This window comes from Ambystoma mexicanum, chromosome 9 (genome assembly GCF_040938575.1).
Source record: "Ambystoma mexicanum isolate Mex_15411 chromosome 9, UKY_AmexF1_1, whole genome shotgun sequence".
Taxonomy (NCBI): domain Eukaryota; kingdom Metazoa; phylum Chordata; class Amphibia; order Caudata; family Ambystomatidae; genus Ambystoma; species Ambystoma mexicanum.
This window is the reverse complement of record NC_090931.1, coordinates 382791946-382813174: the sequence shown is the minus strand read 5'-3', so window position 1 is coordinate 382813174 and position 21229 is coordinate 382791946. Positions and strand designations below refer to the sequence as shown.

The 21229-nt window shown below is 45.3% G+C and overlaps 1 protein-coding gene across 1 annotated transcript in view; it reads left to right on the top strand.

Annotated features, from left to right (window-relative positions):
* Window positions 1-21229, top strand: part of LOC138488099 (myeloperoxidase-like) — a 106228-nt gene that overhangs the window by 67326 nt on the left and 17673 nt on the right. Inside the window, exons 8-11 of the mRNA XM_069614854.1 lie at window positions 749-1064; window positions 1847-2007; window positions 3338-3596; window positions 5088-5258. Of these exons, the coding sequence (XP_069470955.1) occupies window positions 749-1064; window positions 1847-2007; window positions 3338-3596; window positions 5088-5258 (907 nt within the window). The remainder of the gene's footprint in view (window positions 1-748; window positions 1065-1846; window positions 2008-3337; window positions 3597-5087; window positions 5259-21229) is intronic.

The following is a 21229-nucleotide window of genomic DNA, read 5'->3' as shown; positions in this document are numbered from 1 at the left end:
TTCATATGGAGTCCCTCAGCACTACTTCCAGCAGTAGCTTATTCTAATCGCCTCCACAATCTCCTTCAGGTTGCCTCCAGATCCACCCATTGAACACCTTATTGATCAATGCAGTAAGGCTTGCACACCTTCAGTTCATAGTGCTGACCGCTTCTCTCTACTGTCTCAGAACACAAATCAAGTTTAGATATGATGAATTTAGAACAGCACACATTTAGCTTTTATAGAATCCGTATGGATTGCACCTAAAAGTACAATGGAGTGCTAGGCATGTACTGGCTGATCACACCTCATCTATCAAATCCCAACCACAGCACTAGCTTCACTTCCCTGATACAGCTACAAATCCACCGATAGTACATTTAGTGTGAAATTTTACTACCTACAAAATGATATCCATTAAGCTGCCTGGTCACCTCCAAGGCACAAGCCATACAACCCCTTGTTACCTCCAACTTCAATTACCCACACCAGTGCCCTATGTCTCCACCTCCAATAATTCATGCATAGAAGTGTGATCTTTCTTTGCCTCAGACACATCCACAAGCCTTTCGGCTTCACATTGAAACACCCATCCAAGGATCCCCCTCTCAAATTCCAGCAGACGGGTGCAGCATTTTCACCCACAATATATTTGAACCTGCTCATGTCACTTTGCCTTATGCATTGGATGTTGGAATATGTGCTCAAGCCACATTTTGAATACCTGCACATTTTTATGAAGCTTTTCTGGATTTTATTCCTGCAGATTCCATCCAATGAGGCAAGGATCACAAACCGAAGTGACTGTATTCCTATGTTCCGCTCTGCACCGGCATGCTGCGAGGGCTCGACCATCCGCGAACAGATAAATATTCCAACCTCATTCATTGACGCCAGCCAGGTGTATGGCAGTGACATGCGTTTGGCAACCAGGCTCCGGAACTTGAACAACCAATTGGGCCTGTTGGCCATTAATGAGCGGTTTACTGATAACGGTAGAGAATTTATGCCCTTCAATAATATGGAGGTGGACTTCTGCGTCCTCACCAACAGATCTTCCGGGATACCATGTTTCCTGAGCGGTGAGTAGTCTACCATTTGTAGGTGAGCATGATTTTTTTTGTTTCGTTCAGGTTCATGTGGTAAGTCTGAAATGGATGTCGAGATTTTCTTAAATACCTTTTGTACCAATTTTAGGAATGGTGTCAAGTGCAGGATTGACTTTGCAAAATGGTTGTATGATTCGCAGTTGGTACTGTTTTTCATAACACAAACCATGCATTCAGGCTTAACAACTGTCCTTCACCTAACGGCTGCATGCTGCAATTCCCCCAACCAGGTTCGATGCTCTCCTCACCCATCTAGAGCCTGTTAGATCAGCCCAATGTTCTGCGCCATCATGGAGTGATTGTATTTGTTCTTTTGAAGTTTAAAGTTTCACCACGAATGTATGTATATGGCTGACTGCACAGTCCCATTGTTGGGTGCCATACAATAGTACACTTGAAGCAGGTCTCGGATGCATTCACCAACTGGTTAATGGAGTGAATGGGACAGCAAGATGGAGATCAATGGAAGGACAAGTTTAAGTAGCACAGATAACTGTATAGTGTACACACTGGCATAACTACTCATCTCGAAATGTACCCTCGCGTTAAAGGGATTCTGTAAGGTGCCATAAACGCTCGATTCGCAGTACGGTTCAGGAGTGAAGGGATCTGTACCACTGTTCCATGAAGTGTTTTTTTAGCTGCTTGTGCCAATCTAGATTCCCTGTGTCAAGTTAAAAGGAACGTCTTTACCTGAATGGGACTGCTCTTACTTTCAGGGACGTTTAAGCTTGTGTAATTTTCTTTATGTTCAGGGGACCCGAGGACTAGTGAGCAGCCCGGCCTCACCGCCTTTCATACAATCTTCATGCGTGAGCACAACCGTGTGGCGAGGGAGCTGAACCGCTTAAATCCTCGATGGACCGGCGAAACGATCTACCAGGAGGCCAGAAAAATTATTGGGGGCATTTCACAGGTATTTGGGCAGCTCGTATGCATGCTCCGTAATTGCTATCTAGTTTGAACTGTAAAAGCAAATAAATGAGCTCCTACAAAGTGTAAAACCTGGGTATTACGACTGAGTCAGTTTATTTTTGATTTAAACCTGCTCACATACAAAGGTTTCGAGCGAATGAGTTCTCCCCACAGAGGTATTTTTATTGATAATTATGCAATTTGGTGCATTTGGGTGAATACTTTTAACAGTTAATTTGCAACTCACAAGCATTAAGAAGAATGACAGCAAAGCTCAGCTGAGCTCAGGGCGAACCCACTGTCCAACTATTGGGAACGAGTGACCTAGCAGGCGTGCCCCATTCTTCTTGTCGGCAAACCAGCATACACAGCAAATCCTCCCAGAGACTGCGGGAATCGCTTTAAAGTCATTTGTTTGAAAGATTGGGGGAACGGAGAGGGGCAGCGATGAATTTGATGGTACATATCTAAAGTATATTTGTTTGTTTGGCGAGTAACGATATAGTATTGAGACTTCTAATTGGAAGTTGCTGCATTTCTTTGAATTCCTAAGCATAACTTGCAGACCCTGAGTCGGTCCCACCCCAGATAGTATCACACAAGATATGCACTACGGCTTCAGCATTGTATGACTCGCAGATTACTGGCATGACGGGTGCCTCTATATTTCACATGTCCCAGCAGTATCTGCATCCTGAGGGGTCCATTCACAGATCATAAAAACCCTAGATGGTAGCAGCATCCTGCCAAGTCGCTGGCCAGCCAACCTTTACGTAGACCGTATCGGCATCCTTTGAGAGGCCTGCCCAGCACACATCACCAGAAAGTATTTGTGCCCTGAGCTGTCCCTTAACAGATCATATACCTAAGTACATCAACAAATCGCACATCTACTGACCCTCAGCATCCTGGGTCTTTTCACAGCCCATGGGTTCTTAGCCAGAATCAGCAATTTGGCAGGCCCCTGCACAGCTCACACCCCCTGACTGCTCGGTGTGCAAATCTCATGGTCCCTGCCGATATCTGCATCCTGACCGCTCTGTGCACTGCTCACATATCCATCATGCAGGACCTCGCACAGTTAACATATTCCTAGACCGTATCCCCCCTCATCGCAGCTCAATGTACAGCTTAGATGACATAGCCCCAGATATCAGCATTCGGAGAGGTCCGTTCACAGCTTGTATGTTAGGTTAGTGTACAGTATAGCCAGATTCAGCAAATCACATTCCAGACAGGATCAGCATAATTAACGCCCACCCAAAATCAGAGGCCTTCGTGATCAGCAACATCATTGAAGGCTGAATGTATATTATCTGTTTTCTTTTCAGAAAATTACCTACAAAGATTACATCCCACTTCTGCTGGGCCCAGAGGCATCTGCTAGGATTATTCCACAGTACCGGGGATACAACATATCTGTGGATCCACGAGTAGCCAACGTTTTCACCCTTGCTTTCCGTTATGCTCATACCTCCATCCAGCCCACCATCTTCCGCCTGCGGGAGGGGTACCGACCGCTGACGCAGGCCCCAGCCGAGGTGCCCCTCCACTTGACTTTCTTCAACAGCTGGAGAATCGTGAGGGAAGGTAAGAGTGTAAGGTTCAAACTAAAGGTATTTATCCATTGACTAAGGATTGTAGTGTTATGTGGTTTCATACTGTGCCCCGCTATCCTTTGCATGATCTCTTGGCACTCTGATCGAGAAGGGCACTGGGCGAAGAGACAGTGCAAGGTAGCTGTGTAGTTTTGAAAGTACCTACATACTATGGGTCTGTTTAGAACTTTTTTGTCCAGAGGGTCTTGTGTGCTTGTCTACAGATGCATTGGTCAGGAATGCGCCATATAATTTTAGAGGTGTGGGGTTCTGATGTCTGAAGGGGTGTTCAATTGACATTTGTGGGTGGCTTAGCTGGTATTGTATGTGTGTTGGGAGGTAGAATTTGAGCATGTTACTATTGAGAGCCGTAATTGGAGACCACCGCTCATGTGCTCATAGTGGTGTATTAAATAAAAGATCTATGCAGCATGACTGGATATTTTACAACTCCAGGGGCAACTGCAGTGTGATCTTCCTCTCCCTGTCTGCTCGTTCCAACTGCCTCACCTCACTAAGGTCTTGCATTCTTGAACTTAACCAGTAACATTCTGCATTTAAAACCACATTCTGGAGAAAGAACCTAGATTAGCACAGGGTGCAGCAGCCAATCGGGTTGCTTCAAACTTGTGCTGAATCTACTGATCTAAGCCCAGGTTTGGGGCTACCCGAGAAGTCGCCTTACCCGGCAGTGCTGTCATCCCTCCTTCCTCTCCTGTAACGATAAATGTTTATACACAAGGCTTACCGCATTCACGCAGCAGTGGAAAGGCACTTCTGGAAACTAAAACTTTCATGCCAGTTTTAACACTTGAGTAATAGTTAATGGTGAAACAAATGTTGCTCTTAACTTAGCTGTCATCGGGGCAAAAAATAGAGCACACCAATTGTACAGCTCTTGCTAGTCGCACAATAAGCAACAGAGCAAATGGCTATTCCACTTATCCAATATGAATAGAGCTCCATGATCAAAATGACATATCCAAAAGGACCCACAGGATCCCAGTAGCTGTCATCTACATAAGGAGTCAACATTGTAATGTTTCTTTCCTCTTGTGATTGCTGATGACTGTCTTAATGTTCATGAGACAAAGAACTAGGAAATATGGAAAACATAGAACCTACTGGCGTCTACTTCTATTATCATGTGAGCTATGTATCCGAAAATCCCCCTTCTAAACCTACTTGCAATCAAGACAAAATGGAATCTCATTCACAAAATATCTGAGCAGGCTTTGCAGCACTGTTCCTTTGTCGCAAGCTAGATTCTGAAGGATTTCGGTTTTTGTATTTTACATTTGGAAGTTCTGGCCCGAAGGGCAGCATCTCGGCCAGCTTGGGAGGGTGGGGGGAGAGGGCAAATTGCCCCTTTGCCCCCCCTTGCAAGTACACCCTGCATGACCCTGTACATGATTAGTGCTACATCGTGGTTTTGTGCAATCAAGATATTCAGAGTTTTAATATTTTTGATTGTGCTTTACAGGAGGCATCGATCCTCTCGTCCGCGGCCTCCTCGCAAATCGTGCAAAGCTGAACAGACAGAACCAGATCATGGTGGACGAGTTAAGAGAGCGACTCTTCAAACTGTTCAAGAGGATTGGCCTAGATTTAGCTGCACTCAACATGCAACGGGGCCGAGATCATGGTCTTCCCGGTAAGAAGCTAATGGGCGAATACCCATGTATACCCAGGTAAGGAACTATGGCTTTCAAGTATGCGAGGGAACATGGCCTCCAAGTAAGGCAACAGCAGGGAGAACCAACCTGGCATGCAGCCATAAGTAAACCTCAACCTCTGGGGAAGGGACCAAGTATGGCGAGGGCAATAGTCTCCCAGGTTACGATTGGCTTGCCGCATTCATGCCTTACTGCATTTCTAAATGCTATTGGTAGATGCATACTCTACTTGAGATTGTTACAATACATTGATTTCTACACCATTCTTAAATTGGGTTTCAAAATCTTTCAATATCATGCAAGCACATTTATCATTTGACATGTGCAATCCTCTGTGATATTTCAGTTCACATCTTATGTTTTCAAAACGACTCGAACAAATCACTTTTTGATGACCTCTTTAGAACCACCCACCCAAAAGAAAGGTGGTAGGTGGGGATAGGTAGGGAAGCAGGAACTTCAGCTGATCGTGCTCACTTCTGAATCTAGGCCACCTGGGAGATATTCAAACTGTCATCCTCTTTCAAGCGATCGAAGATCAGTGCCAACATCCGCATTTACAGCCACCGGGCATGACACCTTCACCCTCGACAAAATGTGTAGTTCTTCAATCACATTCTATATAACCATCCCAGTTGTCCCACACCCTCCCCAATCTTCACGGCTCTTAGCTCTCTATGTAGTCCCTTTAAATTCATGCTAAATCTTTGGCCTTTTCCCACAGTCTGCCCTCACATTTCTGATCTTTCTCCTTTCCCCTCATCACTGGAACTCCTCAATCCAGGAGTCTGCAACCTGCAGCTCTATAGATATTTTGGACTACAACTCACATGATCCTTAACATTGGCCAAGCTGGATAGGCTTGATGGCAGTTTTTGTCCAAAATTTCGAGAGTCGAGTTGCACACACCTACCCTAATCCATAACATCAAGCAAGGTCATGTCCTCTCCCTATGCAAAGGTTTTCTTTTGATCATGAAGTGTGCTAGGCTGCCACAGTAAGGCCTGCACTTTCACACCCAACAGATCTTCACTAAGGACTAGCAATGTCTCCCCCCTCCCCTGCACTCCCCACGTGCACATGTCTGTCGGCTCTGAAGTGGAAAGAGCAGTACTACCTTCCTACACCTGAAGGCTTTTTCTTGGCAACCTTTCAGCGTATGTCGTCTCATAACCTTGGTCTCTTCACTCCCTAAAGTACTATTCCACTTCTTTTACATTGCATGGCAGCTCCCCGTGTTCGCAGCTGAAATGTCCTACAAAAATCTTCTAGTTGTCCCTGATCACCTGGGTTTAATTGCAGAAATTGCAATATAAAGTCTATGAATCTTCCACCCTAGTCCCAACAAACAAATCTTTTGGTACTTTCTATCCTGATCTTAGTGTGCATGATGCAGGTTTCCTCCGTCTTAGAATTTTTAGTTATGTGGTAGGGTTCCTTCACCCTTATCCTTTTACTCATCCACTTTAGCCAAATACTGTACTGTTTCTATGACTCTAGCATAGTCTTCAACTTGCTTTCCTAGTCATTGCCTCTCCATATGCATGTCCTTTTGTGTATTCCCTCCAAGGAAGACACTACTTCACACTCCCACAGTCTGCATTTTATTTGAGTCCTTGTCCCGCTTTCCTTGCTATGTGCTCAGAGGTTAGAGATGTGAATCTCCATCCATTTAGGTTTCTCCTTGGCCATATTGGCGGCAACTCGGACTAGTTCACCAAATTAGAGACGAAGATATTTGGAGCAAAGCTTTGCTATAGTGGTAACTCACTAAAAGCTTGTGGCACTAAATATTGTTGATCATATTGTTCAACATTGGCTTTCAAACTGCAAGTAGCGCATCTGTTCCCCAATGTCAACACACTAGTCCTATTTGAACAGTATTATACTCAATACTTCACAAAATACCTGTTGCACAAAATGCATATCAGAATTTCATAAAACATTGTACATTCATAATGTATAATTGCACATTTTGAGAGTAACTTCTAAAAATCATATGTAAGGAGATCCTAATCTCAAAACACTCCACTGATGGTGCGTACTGCTGTCTAGAGCTAACCTCCAAGATCAGAAGTACACACAAGTCTCAATTTTTGCAAACCTGAGCCTAGTTCAGTTTTTCTACCCCACATGTTTGTCCTTTCATATAACTCAGACATTCTATTCTTCAGGGGTGATAACCTAGGATTTTTTAATCTCCTAACAGATCACACTAATAGGAAACCAATGTTGTGAAGAAAATCTTCAATAGTTCTTAACCAGTTTTCTGGACACATGTAGATAACAATTTCTCGACTGGGACTACCTTCCGGCATAACTTTTCTGTGGATCCTTCAAAATTGATGGATGGTCACATCATAAATCAATGTGTCTACTTCAATGCCATCTTCGGGTATTAGTCGTACTTCTTCGAAGCTGTGCCTTGTATTCCACTATCGCCGAACGCCGCGCCCTGTCCGAAATGTCCTGTTAAGACACCTAGCTAGTAAGAGGTATGACTGTAGTAGCCCTAGATGCCGTTGAATTAGACACATTGAGTTTTATCATATTTATGTTACCATTCATCAATTTTGGAGAGTCCACAGAAGGAAGTTCTTGGAGGAGGTAGTCTCTACTCCAATTGAGAAATGGTTATCTACATGTGTCCAGAAGTTGAGAACAATTTTATATTCTTCACAACATTGGTTTACTATTAGTGACCTGTTAGTAGGGGATACACAACTCATGTTATCGCCCCTGAAGAATGTCTGACAGTTATTGGAAAGGACAAACGTGGGGTAAAAAACTAGGCTCAGGTTTGCAAAAATGTGACCCATGGCTCAGGTGTACTTCTGATCTTGAGGTTGGTTCTAGATGACGGTACTCCCCATCAGTGGAACGTTTTGTTGTTTTAGATTATAGGATCTCCTGTTTTACATGGGAGTTTTAGGTTCGACCCTGCTCAATGTGTAATTATACTTATGATCATTTTTGTTTTTTGTACAATAAACAAAGTATTTTGTATAATACTGTTTGAATAGGCACCAGTGCCAGACTATTGCCTTTTTTGTTTACATTGTAAAACTACCCTAATAGTAGGCATTATTTTCACACATTGCAAACTGGGGTTACCCAATTCTGTTCCACCACAGCTTTAGAATCTAGCTAACCCCTTTTAATCTCTGCCTTGCCTCATGCCACCTGGAGTTCTCTACCATCAAACGCCTACAGACTGCTTTACTCTCTCCTAATGTTTATGCATGTCACATGTTCCTGAAGTTAAGACTCAGAAATCACTGCAATGCACGAGGACCCCAACTTATACAGGGCATTTGGAGAGATGTTTAGGGTGGCCCGAAGCAAGTGTCCACTCAGGAAAGGAACAAGAGGAGGCCCGAGCAAATGCCCACTGTAAGGGTAGATACTGACACAAAGGTGGCATGTCTGTGGCAAAATACTTTCAAAGAATCCCTACCTTGGAGGGGTTTCACTGCCTCTACTAAAAACTAAAAGGGTTGTGTGAATGTCTAACTTAAGAGCTCACTGTCTTGTGTCAAAATCTCTACCTCTGTCCTTCACACTTATAACTAAACTAGATAAGAAGCCAGTGTTCGCTGCCCAGGAGAATGGCTCCCTTCTCCATGGACCAGATCCCACTTCACTTTGAAGTTCAAGTTGTAAATGTTCTTAGTGCCAGTAGTTTACACTGGGGAATGGCTCATTTTGCCTGGTTGAAATGTACACCAAAATGATGATTGATTCTCAAGTAGTTTGCACATCATGGGTGAATGCCTCCCTTTCCCTGACTGTTTTTCTCCAACACTTTGTATCTGAAATTATAGTAGGCTAGGGGAATGACTCTCTTCTCTCCTGGCTGAAAGCTTGCTTTTGCTTCCATGTGTTATCAGGAGGATGACTCTCTCCTCCTGATGCTTGCCAGTTCTACCAGATCCAGGAGGAATTCTTTATGATCCTTTCTTGTGCTTTTGAAAACAGTTTAAACTAGTCGGCGCCCCAGACCCAGGATTTCCTTTGTCTTGGCGTACCTGGTCCACTAACCTGCCAAGTATTGGTAGGGGGTCCTTGACCCTCTTCTGGTGGCCTTTTGGTACTCTCACATCTACTGACAGGATGTAGAGGAGCTCTTATGTAGGTTTGACACACATGGGCCATTAGTTATTGGGCAGAGGTTAAGTCACTAGCGCCTGCTTCACATCTAACCCCATGTCACTTCTGGGTCTACTGTAGCTCCCTTTACAGGGATTTCGGTATGTCACTGGGGACATGAGACTGCATCTCTTCTGGCTCCTCGCTGCCTCCGAGGAAGCAGCGCAGCTTCCTTCGGTGCAGTTCGGCTTCACCAGGGCTCCATGTCTACAATGGCAGTGCAGTACCCTTCTGTGTGGCGCGAATTTGTGCGTTCGGTCTGGCATCGGGGATTGCTCCTGCAGAACACATGGAGAACTGCTGCTGTCTCTGCAGCACTTGCGTGCTCTGTCTCCTCTGGTCGTCAAAGCAGATTTGAAACTCCCACACCAGAGTTTCCACAGCTGCTGCCTATTCCGGTTGGAGGAGACTACTTTCTTTGTCTATTGTCAGTTAATGCATCCGGCTTTCACATGGCTGACTGTATAAATCCTTCATTAGTTTTGTTGCTTCACTCTTCATACCTGCATGGGGCCGCCCAGTACTTTGGTGATATTCATACTCTTCCTGTGCTCTTCCTCACCACAAGTATATGGAGTTCTTCTGCCTGTTAACAGTAAAGTGTATATCTAAAAAGAGGTTAGCAGAGGAAAGAGGTGACAGTGTTATAAGAGCTGTAACCTAGATGGTTCTCCTTACTCCCAAAGGGAGTCCTCCCGCATTAAGGGGTACAAAGGTAGCATCCTCGCATCCCTTGACCTGTGGAAAAGGGTTCCCCCTCAGGAAGAAGTGACGTTGTCCAGTGAATTGTCACATACCCTACCCCAACATCAGTGGCTTCTCTTAGAAAAAGCCTGTGGTTGGTTTCTTGGGAACTCTGTACAGGACCCATTCGGGAATTGCCCTCCCACGTCCAGACGAGCGTCTGCGCTGAACCCTTCTTCCAAGGTATTAACATGGGACTATTTCTCTTGGACTTGATGTATGTTCTTCATTTTCCCAAACTTGGGGAAAATTGGTACCAATAATGGTCTCCTTGGGAAGCCTGGGTACTACTGTCGTAATGATTGTAGTTTCTTGGCCCCTAATGTTAATGGTAACTGGAGATCTGGGCTATACCTCCTGGTCTCTGCCAACACAAGTTATTTGGATTGGGCTCGCCATTTGCATTTCTACATATATCCAGTTGTTTGCTGCCCAAATCCACAACTGGTATTCCATTAACCCTCACTGGTTCATGTGCCTTAAGACGGAAAGACAGGCGGGTACTTAAGGTTTCAACATCTGCCTGTTTCAGGCCTTCGCACTGTTCTCCAGCCATGCAGCCTACTTCCATAGGTTTGTTCTTTTGCTTTCTAGGACACTATTTGGCCATATGCCCCTTTTCAGGCAGGAGTGAGTGTGGTAGAGACCTTTCACTCTTCAGGTCTTCCAAGTCCCTTTTACTCAATTGGTAAATAGCCTCTTTCTTCCTACCTCCCAACCTCCTGCCCTTATGACCGTGGGTGGGGTATTTTTGTTTTTTAATGGAGTGAGACTTACCATTAACTGTTCTTTTGGCAGAGCATCATGACCTCTGGCAAGGTTTTCTTTCTTAGCCATTGGGTCAGGGTGCTCTGTATTCGGGAACCCGATCCATTGGGAGCTGGTTTAATTTCTCCGAAATTGTGTTTGACCTATTTTATGTAATATCCCCTGCTTGATTTCTCTGGAGTGGTTCCCAAAGGATTTAGAATGTGTCAGAGGCCTGTAACTTGCCTCAAAGCAAGGGGGCAACATGACCAGTCTAATCTGAGGTCATCTCCTTTTGTAAAATACTGTTGCGAGGATAGGTCTACGCTGACCAGCCGCTATTTCATGTAAACCTTCTTGAAACCTTATATCGGCCTGAATCTGGAGGGTTACCAGGCGATCTAACCAGAGTTCTATTTCATGGCTTTTAAAGGACTTCAAAGAAATCCAGGAATTGTTCCGACTCACCAGAAGTATCTGAAGTTGATGGGTCTTCCCACTCCCCTGAACCATCTTCACCTGTTTCACTCCTTCAGATTCATCTGAGGGTTCCGCGGTGTAGCTAGGTGTTATACGGCAACACATGTACTCAGATTATTTTTCCTGGTGATAAATCCTCTCCCTCCTCTGACCTTTTAGAGACCGGACTCATGAGCAGACGGACTTGGGTTACCACCTCCAGGTTGTCCTAGGTTTGGTTTGCTGTCTCTTCCCCACTTTCTGAGCTCTCTGGTAAGGAAGAGGTTGAGTTTTTGCAGTAGTAAAAGGCAGTGGTCTCTAAAGTGTTTCCAATTCTGTACTGGCCCTGGCCATGCACCTCTTTGGGGGGGGGGGGGCTCCCACTTTTTTCAGGTGGTCTAGCATCCCATTTCGGACACCATATGTAAGGGCGCTGAAGATGATTGACACAAAGGTTGCATGTCTGTGGCGAAAGACTTATCAAAGAAACGATGATGAAAATCCTATTTATCCCAATCTCCGAGGGGTTTCCTTACCTCAACTACAACTAAAAGGGCTGTCGGAATGCAAGTCCACTGTCTTTTGTCAGAATGCCTAACTGTGTCCCTCACACTTCTAGTGTTCACTGATGAGAATGGTTCCCATCTGCCATTCAAATCACTCATTTGAAGTTCAAGTTGCAAATGTTCTCAAACAAAACGGGAAATGACTCCCTTCCCCCTGGTTAAAATGTCCACGGAAACAATACTTTAATTCTCAAGTAGTTTGATATCAGCGGGCTGATGCCTCCTCCCTCCCCCTGACTAACTTGCTTTTTCTTTAGGCACTGTGTATCTGCAATTAGTCAGTAGGCCAAGGGAATGTGTCTCTTCCGCTGGTTTGCTTTTGCTTCAATCGCGTATCGGAGGATGATTCCTTCCTCCTGATTGCCAGTTATACCAGATCCAGGGGGAATGACGCCTCCCTCACCCCCCTATATTCTTGGCTTCTTTCTGGCAGACTTGGTTCAAACTGACAACCACTGCCGCAGGGTAGATCTGGGTTGGGTCTTCGAGCAGGTTTCTTTTCTTTGGATTTGCGTACTTGGTAAAAGAACCTGCCAAATACTACGAGGAAGAGGACTCGTATCACTCTGATTTAGGGTCCCTTACCTTGGTTTCACTTCTTTGGTAGGTGTCCTTGACACTTTTCTGGTGGCCAGTGGGACTTGCCCATCTACTAGCACAAGAAGCTATTATGGAGGTTTGACGAACATGCCAATAGGTGTTTCCGCCCAATTGGGCCGAGGAAGAGTTGTTGGCACCCACTTCCCTGCAAACCCCATGTCCCTTCGGGTCTTTTGTATCTCCCTTTACAGCGATCTTGGTATGTCACGGGGGCTTTCAGGGACAAGAGCCTGTATCTCTTCTGGCTTCTCTCTGCATCTGTGGCGGCAGCGCAAGTTCCTTCTGTGCAGTTCGGCTTCACCGGGTCGGTCTGCTGCATTCCTGCTTTTGGTTTGATGTCACGGGGTTGGGTGGGGGGGGGGACGTTGCTCATGCAGCCCCTGTGGAGAACTGCTGCTGTGGCTCTGCAGCGCTCTCCGTGCTCTCTGCCCCCCCCCCGTGGCATTGAAACTCCCATGCAAGAGTTTCCACAGCTGCTGCCAGGACTGTCTGGAGTAGATGACTTGATTTGTCCACTGTCAGTTTCTATGCAATGTATCTGGCTTTCACCAGTATGTCATTCATTAGTTGTGGTGCCTCACTCTTCAAATCGAAGTCCCTGTTTCCAAGGCCTGTGTCCTAGTGCCAGGCCGCCTCACTCTCAGCTTCACCATCTGGGCAGGAGGGCCCGCCATCCCTTATGCACTGCAGGAGCAGCACAGCAACCTTCTTGGTAAATCCTGGGGGTGGAGTGCACTCCCCCATTGATTTTCAAACTCCACTCTGTACAGAAACTGAAGTCTGAACTCTGCATGGCATCGCTCTACAAACTCCTTTGGGATGCACTGCATAGTTCAAAACCGCTTCAGCCCCACTCTGAGCATTGCAGCACCAGCGATCTGCTGCAACCAATTTTACCCTGCTGCCTGAAATGACTCCATAATGGCTGATTCCTTTCAGCTCTACAAGTGTTCCACCTCCGCTCCTTTACTGTTGCTACCCAGCTATTGGCCACTAAGCTCTAAGAGCCAATAGCAACGCCAGTAGGCGTAAGCCAGCCCCCGAAATCGAAGGCTGTTTCATAGGCCCATGTCTGTGCCTGTCCGTGACTGGAGACTGTCTACCCTAAATAATCACCTGATGCTTCCACCTTTCTTTACACTGCAGTAAGACTCCTCTTACATTCTAGGCAATACCCAGACTGATGCGCACTTTTTGTCTTACTTCTTTAACCTATAGACTATAACAGTCTATCCCACTCATGCTCTCAGGGCAAGTGAGCACACATGTTCGCTACAAGCCAGCCCAAACCATTGTGCTTATAATGACACCTATGACCGTATCTAATCTTTTCTGACTCACCCTGTCTAACGTTCACTCACCGTGGCCTCACCAAGGACCAGAACCCATGTGACCGTACATTCAGTTATACTACTGTTCTGTGCTCTTTTGCATTGTCGGCACATTGCTCCAAAGGTGCCCATATTCTGCTTAACTGTGCACGAATCCACCATCATGGAGCATTGCCTGTGCTCCATACTGGAGTTACTGCTATGTTATGAAATATGTACTAGGCCACTATCATAGGCTGCACTCTATAGAGTTGCCTCTACACTCCAATATGTACTAGGCCATTATCATACGGTATAGCTAAGGACCTGCATTGGAGGTGCCTTATGTTTTTAAATGCTCACTATCCTATACCGCATTGTTAGTGCTCCATACAAGAGATGCCCTATGCTCCTAGACGACCACATCCTACAGCTATGCAAGCATTCCTCACCAGAAGTAACCCCACGACAACCAATCCCCACCGTCACCTATGACCTACACTGCTGTGTTTGCACCCCAGCCTGCTGCTTCAAAGCAACACTGAATCACAATGCCTGGATATAACATAAGCTACCAATACCATGATCCGAGCCACCCAAAGCCTACTACTAGCATACCCTTCCATCAACGAGACCCCCACCTCAAACACAGTGACCCTAAAAATGGCAATCACCCTGTCAGACTAAATGCCATTTCCTCCTCGTTTCTTACCACACTGTCTCTTCACCAATTATCATGACCCCTCCACCCCAGTGACCAGTGAAGCAAAGGCCATTCCTTGCTTCAGTCACCCCAAGCCCCTGGCCATACAGAACTCCACAATCCAATCGACTAGTGACCCTAGCCAACCAGGTCTGCTGGCCACTCGGGATGGTGGAGTGATGTTGCAGTGGGGCTATGCAAGATCTACTTAAATCCATCACTTGCATGGAGAAAAGCACACTCCACTCAAGAACCTCACACTCCACAACCAGGCTGCGCTTCCCCCCCACTTCCGTAAGTACCCCACACTTGCCCCCAATGATGCCGCCCTCAAGCAGGGAGCTCAATCCAGTCCCACAAGACTCCTCCATCCTAGAAACCCCCACATTCAAGGGGGCACTCATCAACGCAAGGTCACTCCCTGCACATGCCTTAGATATCACTGACATCAAAAATAACCTAGACTTCTTAGCTATTACCGAAACTTGGCTTCACGCTGTGGCTGGTCCGTCATTATCCCTTGCCATCCCCGAAAACTACAGCCTTAAAAACAGACAGGGTACTAAAGGAGGAGTAGCAATCATTGCTAAAAGCAAACTCCTCATAAATCCCCCAACCAATCATTCCACTCTGGTGAATTACTCTCAAAGTATCCTCAACGCACTCCAGCACCTTGACTCTCCACATCATATATTGTTAGATATATTTTCTGGAGGCGGTGCACCTAATCTGGGGTGTTTTATTATAGATATTGGTATATTATCGTGGTGATGCATTGGTGACTTTCCCATTTACATTGGTAACACTCCTCTCTGAATATAGCTTAACACTTTTCCCAGGGTTTCTCAAAATACCAGCTACTGGGATTATTACACTGAAAATGTGACTGTTTCACTTCTCCGGAATTTATCTATGATGCTGAGCTATGCTCTAGCAGCCACAATGCAAAACATATTACATGATAAACAGGTGATTGGACACACAACATACACTTCTAAACTCACTTACTGGGAAAACTGACAGCTTAACACCTGTGGTAAAATGAATGACCACCTATAGTAAAATGGGTCTAGTCCCTGTGCTAATGAGTGCAGTTTTGCAATAAAACTCAACTCGGTATAGATTTTATAGGCAATATTAGTTCAGATAAAATGCTTCATGTGGTAGAAGCCATTGTACAAAAGAAAACATAGAACATTGTTTTACACCGCAAAGTTACACCATAGAAAGATCCCAGACTATCCTGTCCTTGCATGTGGATAAATTCGCAGGAAACGCTGTTGGAGAGAATCACATCAGCCAAGTGAGTTTCTTTTCATGAACAATTAAGCGATTGTTCTAAACATTAACCATTACACGCGAAATCTGGTAACCCTGCCTGGCTATCTGACATGTATTCATGCAGCAAATACTCACTTAACCATATTTACCTAGACATTGGCAAGATTCCTGACAAAGCTGACAGTGGACAACCTTCTCTTAGTTCGCCACGGAGTAATGTCATGACCCCGGCACCAGTCAGCACTAGCACTGCCTCAGCCCAGCTTTCTGGAAGCCCTCGAGGACAACACAACCTGAATCCCAGTGGATGTCTCCCCAGTGACTCCTGCATGTCTGCCCACACCATCTCCCATTTTTTTTTTAAAGCCTCTTGCTGTCACTCAAGAACCCTTCCCCCTTGCTTGGCTCATGTCACCTCATTTGTTCAGCCCAATATATTCCCTTCAAAAAGAGAGCCTAACTGCAAATGTAACATCACTTCCTGCACACAATGGTCTTTCAAAAGGGCACATTCCATCTTCGCAACTCATGCCATGCTGCACGTTTCATACCCACACAGCTAATAACGGCTTGCACATCTGGATTCAGAAAATTGATTTCCATGTAAACTAACTTGCACGGCATGTTAAGGATATCAGATTCAGTTTTTTAAATGGGATCCAGAAGACAATGACCTGGGCAGATTGGATTCTGGGTTGGGTGTTTTTATGAACTTGTGTGTTTATATTATTGATGAGGTCTACACAGGGGTTGGCCATGAGGTAACCAAAAATAAAATGACTGAATTTCTTTTGGTTAAAAACGAAAATTACTTTGCATTTTTGCACCTTTTTTCTTGTAATAATGTGGGGTGGGGACAAGTATGTAGGGATAACTGGGGGCTGTGAGATACAGGGGGTTCATGTGTATGTAGTGGTAGGGGGTTCATGTAGAAATAAAAACATAAATGCAGCCAGCACGTGCAACAGATGGAAATACACCGATTCCAGGACTAAACCAAGAAAAACGCATGTTAAAATGACTTCATTTCTGGATAAGATTACATTTGACTGAATTTGCACCACATTTAAGTCAGCCTTAAACCTAAATACAAATGGATGAGATTAAAGATTATTGCAGTCTAGCACTACTCTTCCTGCTTGACCTCTCGGCAGCCTTTGCTTTAGTCAACCATAACATACTATGCAAACACCTCGTCTTTACTGCTCATGACTCATCCAAGGCCATACACTGTATACAATCCTCTTTTCACCTATAACAGCAACACTACCAGCCCCGGTCACCTGCAGAGTTCTGCAAGGATCCTGCATCTCCCTCTCCAATATTTCCACAAAGTCTCAGTTCTACCTTCTTGATGACTTGTGTCACCTACACCGACTCTGTGAATGACACCCAAACCCTCATAACCCTAACTGGCACCCACAACCATGACACCAAATTGTTAAACAATCTACCAGCTTGGATGGCCCAACATGGCCTTTGCCTGAACGATGAAAAGACAGTACTCCTCATTGGCTCAACACTGCATACACATTGACTAGGCCTTGAAATCCTTCATGATTGATGGCATTGCCATCAATGTTTCAAAAGAAGTAAACCTTGGGCATATACCTTGATTCTGCTCTCACCCAAACTAGACCAGTCAATGTGGCAGCTTGCATCACCAAGCTAATCAACGCCTGCAGACCATTCCTGTCCTTGGTCAGCTGCATCAACTTGGCTAGAGCCCACATTTCATCTAGACTACTGTAATGACCTATATACTGGTACAGACATACAGGTGATCCAAAATAACGCCCTCAGAGCAGCAGTCCATGACCCCAAAAAATGCACTTTACAAGTGTCACAATAAATTAATAAATGTGCTGGGCCACCTCTTAGCAGTGCTTTGGTGAACAGTGATCTTCATATTTACCATGCTGTTCCTTGTTGCAGTACTTTATTGAGGTCTTCTGCCTGATAACAGTACATGGGTCTACTATTTAAAAAGGTTAGACGAAAGAGGAGCTAGAGCACTAGGGTTGTACCCTAGATTGTCATTATCCCCAGATGGGGGAGGCTCTTCCCATGAGATTCTCCTGTATAAACCAACCCCCGTGGGGCTATCAGTTAGCAGCCTCACCTCCTAGGCCTCATGGAAAGGGCTCCTCGTGGAGAATTGACAACATCCAGTGAATTGTGACACCACTCATAAAATGAACAAGAGTGGCTGGGGCCATTCTAAATTTACTAAAATTCCTGCCAGTCCTTTCTCACACTTGCCACAGGGCCTTACACCTGACCCATGCTCTATGTACTTGAGAAACGAATCCAAGAGTGTCTCTCCAGGCACTTACCCTAGTGTCAACTGACCGGGTGCACTTGATCATTGTCCTCCATGTGACCCTCTGTGAATTTGCATGATCTGTACGCACTGCACCTGAAATGTCTGTTCTCACTTGTCTTCACCCCTAAATTTCACTGTTAAACTGCAGAGTCGCTGTCAGGCTCATTTGTTATCTCCAACTGTTTAAATTTATTTTTTACGCACTTACTCTTGCTGTACAGACTATCGTCTCCGAAAATCAAGGGCTCTGAGGAACTGTTTTCCCCATGTTCCCACCCTCCTTGAGTGCTTTGAAACACTTGCCTGTGTAGGTCCTATATAAATAAACAATAGCATATTAGCCGTGGAAGGGACTTTATGATGGTACCTTTGATCCAGGTGCTTTCATTGGAAGTGACATCCGGGAGATTGACGTCGCCGACAGCAACGGGCAGATGCCTTTAGCAGGGCATATTAGCTAGGCTTTGTATTTAAATCGCACTGCTTTCAATCAAATAGTGATGCATGGATGATTTTAAATAAATCCTAACTAGCATCATTGCTCTGTGCAACCTATGTCTTGTGCAGTTACAAAAAAGGACCAGCCATTTGCCACCCAATTTTGGTCTTGCCACCAATGTAATGCGATTTATGTTTCACCAAGGGAGCAGTCAGTCAGAACTACTTGTACCGGATCACAAACAACCCCAAGTTTCAGCCTTATTGGACCTGATAAGTAAGTTGCAGCATGATTCCCTGGGTGCTGAAATTAAGGGAAAGCTATCGGAGTATGCACTGTCTCACTTGGGAAGATGAAATATCAACTGAAAAGTGGTGGATGGAAGGCTTTGACAAAATCAATGGTATGGATTGCTCTGTGCTGTCTTCCAAACCAGTCCCAGTTCTAATTTGAGCAGTCCTTTACGCCTGCTAGCCCAAAAGGATAAAACTACCCTGGAGTTGCTTTGCCCCTGTTGGGACCTGGCTTGGCATGGTGGATGGCTCCTTAGTGACAGTATCCAGACTGATTTGGATATGGCTGGTCCCTTTTCTGTAATCTCTCGGATGGCCTTAAAAGTGATGGTATTAATGGCTGCTAACGGGTAATGATGGTATGACTAATTCAAAATGTTGCACCCACCAGTTTTAAAGCAACAAGAGGTTCTCAAGCAACAAGAGACACCCAATTGGCAGAAGTGGTGGTATGCAAAATCCAGTTAAATTGCATATCATTTTGATTTTACTGCTTTTCCCTTCCTGAGATTTCCCATTTAGCAACCCTTATTTTGTTTACCTATTCTCCAGTAGGTAAACCTCAAAACTTAATTTGCATGTAATTTCTAAGGTACCTTAGTTGGTTGACGCACCTGCTGCAGTGATGTGTGCAAACTGAGGGTCACAAAGTTGTATCCTCGATGAGCCAGCTGAGAATTTCATCCTTCAGAGGGTATTGTTGAGGTGACTCATTCTTCCCCCCCCCCCCCGTGGGTTGGGCAGGGGGTACAGCCAACAGAGCTGCTAGAGACTTAAGAAATAATCCCCCTCCACCCTCAAAGTCGTCTGCCATTTTAGAAATGAGTTGCAAGTCAGCAGTTTATTTGGACCGGAATACATCTTCTCCCAGCCCATTCCTGCTGATGGATTATTCATCTTCCTAAATTTTATTGCCAGTCATTTTATTTTTCTCCTTTACTGGCACGGAGCCAACCCCCCCTTCCCCCCCCCCCACGCCCCTCCATGATGGCCAGGGACACCTGTCCATCAGATGTTTTGAGCTCAATCCTTCTCAGCTACATTAGCAACCTTATTTTCCTTCTTAAATCCAACCATTAATGAGATGGGATAACCCATCCATGTCTCATGTTGTGTGCATTTAGTCAGATAGCCAAGGGTTTGCATTCTCTCCTTTCTGTTCAGCGTGAACTGCAAAAGGTCTTGGAAAATAGGTTTAAGCTTCCTTGTATTTAATATTCTCAACTGTCCACATCTCCATTGGAATCTATTTTCTCCTGATCATATTGCCATTTGGCCACCATAGAGCTGCTTCTTGCTTGGACCCTCCATAAGTGCCCTGTCAAGTAAAATGTTTTCCACCTTCTTGAAGAGCATGTTTATTTTGTTCTCCTTTCTCTCCATTGTGTTGTCTCACTGTCCTTCTCCGATGCCCTGTAAATCCTGAGATTGCGACACTGCTCTGTTTTCTATATTGACAATTTTCATTGTCTGCCTCCCGCCTCTGTGGGCCCAGCAGTCGAGCTTCATAAGAAGCTGCAAGGTCTGGAGAGCTGATTATTCTCCAGTGCTTTCACTTTGTCTTCCTACTTGCCGCCTCACTTATATTTTGTAATGGATGCCTGTCACGTTTCACGTACCTCTCGTTGCCATCTGTTCAGCCCTTTTTAAAGCATTGGAGAGACAGGATTGGATGCCTGTGGACATTTGGACCTCCTCAACCTGTATACTAATTTCAGTCTCTGTGGAGGCGTCCCTGCTACAGGTGTCGGTCACCGTCTTGCACTCAGATTCTCCTTCTGCACGTTTTGCTCCACTAGGAGAGTTCTTAGCCTCCAGACAATAAGCATTCCCAGCGCTGGTTCACGCCACCAGCGTGGAATTCGTCAGATGTACTTGCACGTGCTCCCGTCCAGGGCCAAGCACCAGGCGTGCTAATGGCACCACTACATCTCTGAGAAGGGAGCAGTGGGTGCAAATGAGCGGATATTACTCCGCCCCTGAGGAAGCCCCCTCTCTGGCATTCAAATGCCTCCTATACTCCACTTCCCACCTCCATGGTAGCACTTTGCAGTCTGCTGTTCTATTGCTGGCCACTCAGATTGGTGACCCACCTGCTGTGGCCCCCCTGCACTCTCCTACCCCACAGCATGGAAAGGGAAGGCTTAACCGCCTTTCCCTTGCCTCCACGGTTGTCCAACTCCGGGGCTGGAATCCTCATGGGTTTTCAGGATGTACCAGATTAATATTCCTGATTGAGTGCGTACATTTCGATAAATATATACAAATTTATCTCATGAATATTGGATGGGGTATCCTGAAAACCCAACATATGGCATTTGTAATGCCATAG